Below are 9,502 nucleotides of genomic sequence, written 5' to 3'. Positions count from 1 at the left end.
GAGCAGTGAAAGGGAAGAAAATCCCCAAAGAACTCACAATAAAGGCTGATTGACATTATTAATAGCCTACAGTAATTCTAAAAATATTTTAATAGCACAGTTAACATAAATATAAGGCAGTTCATGTTTCTAAGAAACTCAGGCAGTATCTCAGAGTTCAGCTGGGAAATGCTTCACTGCAGAAAAAAAACTAATTGTGTAACACATCAGTGAACATGGATTGATTTCATCCTATGCCAGTAATTTTAATATTTCTTCATAAAGTGCATCAAGACCGGTCCTATATAAAACTATTTCCATATTCAAAGCTGTTTTTATTAAGATTTTATTTATTTATTCTTCTGCTTGAGGCTGTGTCCAATAAACCATAGAATGAGGGAGCTTGTGAACAAGTCAGCCATGTTTATATAAGATTTTAAAAAAACAACCGACAGTAATAAAGCAACAACATAAATCGGATCAGAGAGTGAATTTTCTTGTTACTTCATAAAAAAAAATTACTTCATATAAAAAATTTATATAATAAATACTCTTGCTGTATTAGTCCTCTGTTTAGCTTCCATTCATATTTATAGAGAAAATGTGTTTTGTGTCTCTGTGAACTATTTAATTAGGAGTTTATCTAATTGGCCAGTGACAGGCATGGACTCAGGTCTGAATTTTTGTTTCTCCAAACCTCATGACTTCAATCTATCCATGGTATATTCCCACTGATAATAAACAGACTTCTGATCCCTCACACAAGTCTTGTAACTTCTGTTCCAAAAAGGAATTTTACAAAACAAAGCCTCTGTGACAAAGTGAGAAAAAATGCATTAGTTGAATTAGTTAATGTGGTTTTTTCTTAATATATTCACAACTGTTTTTTTTTAATGATCTTATACAGTCGTATAAGATCTAACTCAATCCTGTGTTAACCCACTATCCCAGAAAATGTTTTTTTTTCTTCATGTATTGTTTTTTCCGGTTTATATGTGGATTTTTCTTCAACCACCAGGGGGCTCTTTAGCAGGAGGTGTGTCCTGTAAACTGTGGGTATTTTGTTTTGCATGACGCATTGCTGCCATCTGTTGGACTTTTAGGGAACTGCTTGACTTTTATGTTATTTAATCAGTACGGTTGTTTGCTAGCGGTAGAGCAGATGAACACATGTGCTTGTTATGAACGCCGCATTCCGAATTCTTCGAGGCAATACCTGTAAGTAGCAGCTTATACTTCAAAACGATCCTTTATGTTAACATATTAGGAATTCATAAGTCCCTTTGGTCCGGCTATATACTAGTCAGCCCCAGTGACCGTTTCACTAACGGTTTTTGCCCATGTGCTTTCTGGGTAAGAATCAATCGAGAAACGCGCGCACCCTCCCTCCCTCCCTCCCCCCACACACTTTTTCTGTTACAAACTGACTCCGGCCCCCCACCAGAGAAGGGACAAGTTATGTGGCCCTCACAGGAAAAAGTTTGGGGACCCCTGGTTTAAACGTTTCCACATATAAACAATAACTGCTGATTAAAACCAGAAAAATGCACAGGAATCGTTGCATTATGCACATGCGATTACTCTATGTAATCGCATGTACATAGAGTTGGCTGGGAAGAGGGTGGCACCTATTTTTCGAGGCGGGGTACCGGGTGAGTCGTTAACTTAACAGGCTTTTGGACCCAGCAGACTCCAAAGCGCACATGGCTCGGTGTTGCTGCTCCGGCGAGTCCTCTGCTCCTACATCCTCTCTCTCTCTCTCTCTCTCTCTCTCTGTCTGTCTCTCTGTCGGTCTTCGTTTTCTGCCTCTTTCTAACTCAATCCTTTAAAAGAGACACTTCCACGCAAAAACAACAATAATAATAATATCCACCTTGCAGGTTTATCTCTATGTTTCTCCCACCTTGTAGCTTGAAACATGTTACTTGCTTTAAGGGAAAGTTTCTGCATGCCTTTAAAGTCTGTTTTAGTATTTCTCCCACTACTGTGAGCTGCTTCAACCCGTCTCTAAATCAAGTCAAATTGCATGCAGAGCCTGGAGGCGCTGGACTGATAAAACTGTCGCTGTGTGATCGGAAGATTTGTATTTTTTATTTTTTCATCCGAGCACCGGGCGTGATGAGACACTGGAGCCGCCGGAGGAACTTTGTCTTTCTGGGCTTTGCGCTGCACGTCTGGTCCCTGTCCACGGCCCTGGAAAATGTCAAAAACGAGGTTTTCAGCTTAAAGGAGGGTGAGTCTGAATGGGAAGAATCTGTTTGCGTGGTTGGCTTGAATTGACTGTGTATTTCAGTAAATAAATTAAATCAGTTTGTTTTGTAAACTGCCTTGGGGAAACATTTGTTGTGAATCAGGACTGCATAAATCATCTAAATTGAATGACTCAATTGAACTGAGTTTTCAAGAAATGACTTAAGGTCCTTATCAAAACTTATCAAAACTACATCAGACAGAGTCCCAATTCTTTGGCATATGTGCATAATTTGTGCTCATTTAAGTTATTTTTTTTTTTTCAGAATATATCCAGACTCCCGCAGCTGTGCTGTGTACCTCACTGTTAGAGAAAGTGCAGAAAGGATGCAGAGTTTGTTTTTGTAGGTCCATCTTTGCGCAACAATAAAAGGAAGTCAGACTGCTGTCAGACGAACAGATGAGTTTAACATCCAGGAGGATGCAGCTTCATCTCTGGCTTTCAAAACATAAACCAAAACAGGATATATATATATTTTCTTTGGCAGATGCTCTAAATTTAATCTGCTGAATTGATAGGACCGTGTAAACTGTGTGGGGGAGCTAGAGGAGAGCATTGTGGCACATGAGCAAATATTTCATGTGGCTGTGGTAAACCTGAGCAAATGTCAAAGACACAGACAGAAAATAAGAAAATGCTTGATAAATAGAATAAACACGAATTTCAATTTCCTGTGACGAAACGGGCGTCTTTGAATGTCAACAAATTCTTTGTGTGCTGTATGAGAGAATAAAACTATGCTGTACTTCATATAAATCAAACAAGTTTATACAAGTAAACTATTATTTTTGAATCCAGTTTAACCTCTATACCACATTATCACCTATACTGGTCACTTTGGCACCAGACGCACATACCATGGAGCTCTGGAGGTGTTCTCTGCTCACATCAGCTCAGCGCGGAGTCATTAAAGCTTTCATCCACAGGTTTAGCTCGTATAAAAATGCAGGGAGCAAAAACAGTTTGAAGGGGCAGCGTGAGTGCTGAAATAGTGCAGCCTCTTTGATGTCAGCAGGATGTTGACTCTTGTTTATTACAGCCCCACCCCACCTGTGTGGATATGGTGCCAGACTGCCAATGTTATGCTGCGATTTTAAGTGTCAGCAATCAGGCGCTTTAAATAAAAGTGTCAAGTAGGATTTATATGTAATAAATTAGATTTTTTTTTCTTCTTCTCCTTCTTCTTCTTCTTCTTCTTCTTCTCCTTCTTCTTCTACATGCAGATAATTTAGGGAAATTGCTCTCTTCAGAGTTCCCAGCTAGTCTGGAAAAGTATGGAATTATTTTAGAGCTAAATAAGGAAAAGAAAAAATACGAAGAAATATATGGGAAATATTTGAATTTTTAGACTTGTTCCGTTCTATCTATCCATCCATCCAGAAAATTTGAGTGTGGGATAGTTGGGAGTTTTGAAATGAAGCATAATTAGGAACCCTGGTCAGTAATCCTGCAACAATACCATCCATCCATTTTCTTGCACCCTTGTCCCTCAGTGGGGTTGGGAGGGTTGCTGGTGCCTATCTCCAGCTGATGTTTTGGGTGAGGGGTGAGGTACACCCTGGACAGGTTGCCAGTCTGTTGCAGGGCAACACAGAGACACACAGGACAAACAACCATGCGCACACACACACACTCACACCTAGGGGCAATTTGGAGAGGCCAATTAACCTGACAGTCATGTTTTTGGACTGTGGGAGGAAACTGGAGTACCCGGAGAAAACCCACGCATACACAGGGAGAACATGCAAACTCCATGCAGAAAGACCCCCAGCTGGGAATTGAACCCAGAACCTTCTTGCTGCAAGGCAACAGCTCTACCAACTGCGCCACTATGCAGCCCGCAACAATACCTTAAAAGTAAATTTCTAAGTTATTGTCAGTCAGCTTCCCGATTGACCTTACAAGAGCAAAACAAGTACCGTATTTTCCGCACTATAAGGCGCACCTAAAAACCTTCAATTTCCTCAAAAGCTGACAGTACGCCTTATAATACGGTGAACCTTATATATGGACCAATGTTGAGCCACAACAAGTCTAGCAACTACGGTAAGCAGCCGCCGACTTCATTTTCGCCCGTAGAAGAAGAAACGCGCTGTGCATGCTGGGATAGTTGTCATAACGCTGGTTTGTTAATAAAGTTTGACTGACTTATCTACCTACCGACCGTCTAGAATCAGGTCATCTGCAGGTCATTTAGTACCACGTTCTCCATGAACATGCTGTGTGCGGACGGAGACAGGTCACCATTGTCCGGCCACGCCCCGGCCCAGTCGCAGAAGGTTCTCCTCGTCGACCGGAGTCGGACTGTTTTGTTGACATTCTGTTTAGTGCTGCTCCATCTAGTGGATGCATAACGTAACTCCAGCCTCTACTGTAGCGTCTATTCTATGCGCATTTTAATGGGGTGCGCCTTATATATGAAAAAAGTTTTAAAATAGGCCATTCATTGAAGGTGCACCTTATAATCCGGTGCGCCTTATAGTGCGGAAAATACGGTATATTTGGGTTTTTGAAACACTAACACTTGAAGTGAGGGTGCGTATGGAAAGCTGGCATGTTGATGCCTAAACAACAATAAGCTGCTCATCCTAATGAAGTGCCATATTTTGCAGTCACACTGTTGATGGTTTGAAAAAGTGTAAGAAAGAAATCTAGGCCAAAATCACCACAACAACTGGATGTCCCTTCTCAAGGCAGTATAACTGCTTTAGACAAGTGTCTCAAGCATCTATTTAAATCTGATGACAACGGAGGTCTGTATACTCAGTGCTGAGGTTTGGCATTTAATAAAGCTGTTTGACTCCGTTTTACCATCACTCATGTTGTTTTCCTGAATTCATTTTGTTAGCCAACCACTTTTTTGTGTATTATTTTCTGATTTGTTCGAAGTCTCAGCCCATCTATTGAGAAAATTATCTTGCGTATTTTGTTTTTAAAAGATTTTGTGTAGTAGAAGAGTTGCCAGATCAGGAAAAAGTTGTTGTTGTGTTAACATCTTTTCCCAAGGCTTGTGTACCTTAATGAGCACACTTATTTATTTTTTTTAGCAAAGCCGTATGACCTACTAACATTTAGCATTTTTAGCTGATCCATAGTGTGAACTTCTGCAGCTGCATTTACCAGATTACAGTGCAAAGGTAAAGGTGGGTGAATTTTGGCATGCAATCTGCTATGGTTTCATGGTGTCTCAGCTAATTAAGCAGGGAGAAAACATATTATTCTTTACATTATCAGCTCCTATTTAGTGTTAATGTTACGCATTCTAAGCGTGAAACAGGCTTTTCTGATAACCAATATCAAAATCCCGCATTTTACATTTTGACAGATTTGTGGCATGTTTTGGAAATGACGACAAAAGCAGATAAATCTGTAAAGGATGTTTTCACACGTGAACTGTTTCTAAATATCTATTTCTTTCAGACATACAGGAACATAAAGACCGGCAAAAATGGCTACTTCAATGAAGCCAAATATGTATTTACTTTTTTTTTTTTTTAATGAGTGCCAAGCTCAACCAAACATGGACTAGTGGTAGAAAAATTGACTCTCGCACACACACACTGCAGCTTGTAGAGATGAACTCTCTTTCATTGCCACCAACACACCACCACTGTTAGTTCTGCAGCCCAAGCAGAAGTAGACAGACTGTTTTGCTGACTGATATTCATTTTCTTCAGTGCCAACACTCAACTGCCAGCACTCAGCTGCAATCAAAGACCTGGCCACATTTCAAATACGATTGTGTTAGCAGTTACTCAAGCAAGAGATGCATCAGAATTTATTGACTTTTGTCTGTAGTCATTTTAAATCTGTTATATCTGATTGTGCCATTCCCTTAGTCCGATAAAAATGTGTTATGTTAAAAAAATGTTTCAAAGAAATAAGTCGAACATGCTTCTTATAATGAGTTTAAAAGGCTCAGTCTCTGTTGTGTGTTTTGCAACTTAGTTGAAGATATTTGGTGTGTTTTTCACAGCGTAGTAGTATCTACCGTCTTTCATGACTTGCAGAAAAGTTAGTTGTATCATTAAGAACTTTTGTTTGAGTACAAATCCTTCAGTCTGTACTCAATTAGTGGTTGATTTTTTTTTAGCCTCAGTTTTTGTAAAGCTATTACTTTCTGATGTAGATTTAGACAATTCAAATTTCTCTAAAAAAAAGGTTTTGATAGATGATAAAGGAGCAACTTTTAGAAGATATTTAGTTTTGTGCACACACATTACTATTTCGTGTGTATGAACAAACTACAATCATTTCATAGTCTATGCCGCGTTGGTTTATTTTTAATAAGGTTAATGCTTACATATGACGTTTGTTGAGCACTTTGGTCAGTCGGGGTGTTTTTGATGTGTTTATACATATAGTTGGCTTGGCTTGACTGGCTAAGTATGAATTTTATGAATACTTACTCATTAATAACAACTTGAGATAAATAGTTATTAAAATGCTCAACTCTCACAAGATGCCGCTGGGACGAAATTATCGTTCATTTATGTTATGTTTGCAGCTCAGCGCTCCCTGTTTTTTTCTCCCTTCCATTTCAGTCATTTTTCCAAGAATCAGATTTTTTTATTTATTTATTTTTTGTCTCTCCGGGTTGGAAATTCAATAAATAATTAGGGAGCACACCGAATGACCCCGATCAGATTTGATAATATCAGGTGGTCAGCCTGCATCTGCAGACAAAATTAATTGAAAAGATTAGAATGTCTTTGTTGTCCAAGCAAACCGAGGAGGAGCAGAATAAATCTCGTCCTGAGACTTCCCTAAAAGAGAAATTCAAGCACACGCTCTTGGGACTCGGAGGACTATCGCCCGGCTTTGAGCGTGCTTTCCTGAGAAGCGAGTCAAACCCGTCACTCAGTGTGTGGTGGAATGCTGATATATGATTGTGCAAAAAAAAAAAAGAAAGAAAGTTCTGCTAAAACCATTCAGGAAATAACCTTACCCCAGTTTATCTTTCCAGCCCTTGGGGTGGCTGCTGCTTGACATTTTGAGGACAGGCTGGCATTGATTTGCTGGCCATGAGGGAAGGACATGCACTGTTAGAAACGTCTCCATGTGTTAAGCATCAGTGGTCATTATAGCCATCAGACTGATTTAGCTTTCCACTGCTCTGTCTCTGGGTGGCAGAGTTACAGACTTAACAAACGAGATGGCAACGGGAGAGGACACAAAACAAAAAGAGTCATGCACTGCTTCCAACGAGTGAGTTAATGCCTGAGCATGAATTAAAGACCCGAAGAAGAAAAGAGTAAACAACACAGTGGACGAGGAGCCCGGGTGTTTGACAACAGAACCACAGACCCCACCTACAGGGCCTTGACAAACACCAGTCAGTCATGTTTGATCGATGAGGAGGGATTTATTTCCCCTCGGTCTACATCAGCCTGACATAAAGATGGGTGTGAAGGCACCTTCTCCTGCAGCCATGATCGAATGTGCTGTTGTGAAGCTTCTGTATCTTTGTAAGACAATCTGGGCTGTAGGAAAGAGGAAAAATATGACTTAACGGAGAGGGGGAAAAAAATAGCGGATTGATGTCAAGGAGAAGGCCACCCAGTCCCTCATCCTGCAACGCATCAGTAAAAAGCATTTATAAATGCTCATGGTGGACTGATTGAAGATTTGAGAAAATTATAAATATACAATCATACGCTTTTGAAATTAAAACGAACGAGAGGTTGTAGATGCCGCAGAAAGAAGACGCCGCGTTCTCACACATGCACACATCATCTTCAAACCAGCAGCCAGAGTTTGTGTCTTCTCCTCTGACAGGACGCCTTTCTGAAGAGATATTAGGTTTTGCTTGGATGAGACAGAGGACAGAACAAGAAAGGCTAACAATATGATTCAGACCTGAGACTCACACTGCGGCACAGCAGGATGGACTGCTAGGGTTGCCGGACATCAATAACTTCACAACAGAAAGGTCACACACCTCTGTCAGTGTATTTATCTTGAGGTGTTGTTGATTGGATCAAGCCAAGGACTCCAGCTATTGCCCTTTGTATTGAAGTTTTTGATGGACAGGACAGCAGCTGTTTTGAGGGAATATAATACGAGGCAGACATGTTGAATCCTGCTAGCTAGGAGTGAATTTGAACACTGCGTAGCACAAGAGTAAACATACACGTCTTTGCTTCCTAAAGCTTTATGTCAAGAATGCTCTAAATTAGACACACTTTGGAAATATAAGGCTGTGGAAATGTTTTTACCTTCTTACAGACAAAGTTAACAAGAGTAAATACTCTGATACTTTACTCTGTCATTAACATAAATGATTTCAAAATGTGAAAAGATTTAATTGTTAACTGGACTATACAGGATTGAGTCATTATGGTAAAGGAAAGAAAAGTATTCATCCAATCACCCTAGATGAAATAAACTAAGTTAAGCTGAAAACCTGATGACAGTCTAGTGAATAAATAAGATAAAGCAGCAGCAATACGTCAACACATTTGACGCATAAAGACTTCAGTAAAAATGTGAATAAGATAGCTGATCGGAGCTGTACTGACAGATTGACAAGCTGATCTCTAAACTGTGCTCCTGGCACAGTTAAAATCAACTTCACTGAATCTCATCTTCCTCACAAATTTCTTTTAGGTGGCATGAGTGATAAGTTCCCGTTAATCCCCAAATCCTCCAATCTTAAATCCCAACCCGGCGGAGCTGCAGCATAATACACGAATCTGCGCGAGACGAGACGGGAATTGGCTTTTCCTCTGTTGCTCCCACAGGATGGGAATGGGACACACAAGCAAAACCTCGACAACCCTTCCCAAAACGTCTCATGTTACCAGTGTTTTCAGTGTGATTGTTGGGTCGGTAACAGTGGGTGCATGGCCTGTGTGCGTTGAAACTGGAAGCACCCTGGTACAGGATTAGCACTTTCTCAACTTCAGTACTAATTACCCCTGTATGTCATCATTGGGAAACTGAGTGATGTGGGAACCGGCAGAAGGATTTATTTTTTGCTGAAATTACGCAATAAGGAAGATCAGAAATCAGATGAAGGGTTACGAATAGTTTTTTCTGTAAAAAGATAGCTTTTTTTAATCACATATCATGTTCTTGTTTATTTCAGGCTGGGTTTTTGTATTTTCAAGATACTCCGCCTTGTGTAAAAGGTTTTCTAGCATAATCTTTCATAGAGGGCATTTTAAAACCGCTTTGGCATTTACCTTTAATATTGAAATGTCCCCACAATGACGCCAGTTTTCAACATTACTTTTTATGAAGAAGATTTAGTGACACTCTTGAACTATC

At 40.0% G+C, this 9,502-nt stretch overlaps 1 protein-coding gene across 2 annotated transcripts in view; it reads left to right on the top strand.

The window, feature by feature from the left end:
* Nucleotides 1-1,433: 1,433 nt before the first annotated feature.
* The window catches only part of adam12b (ADAM metallopeptidase domain 12b), a 95,954-nt gene continuing 87,885 nt past the window's right edge, over nt 1,434-9,502 (top strand). For both annotated transcript variants that reach the window (XM_008429319.3, XM_008429318.3), the window contains exon 1: nt 1,434-2,212. In XM_008429319.3, coding sequence (XP_008427541.2) covers nt 1,870-2,212 — 343 coding nt within the window. In that variant the 5' untranslated portion in view covers nt 1,434-1,869. The remainder of the gene's footprint in view (nt 2,213-9,502) is intronic.

This window comes from Poecilia reticulata, chromosome 15 (genome assembly GCF_904066995.2).
Source record: "Poecilia reticulata chromosome 15, P_reticulata-male-v2, whole genome shotgun sequence".
NCBI classification, from domain to species: domain Eukaryota; kingdom Metazoa; phylum Chordata; class Actinopteri; order Cyprinodontiformes; family Poeciliidae; genus Poecilia; species Poecilia reticulata.
Note: the sequence above shows the minus strand (reverse complement) of the source record. Positions and strands in the feature narration are given on the sequence as shown.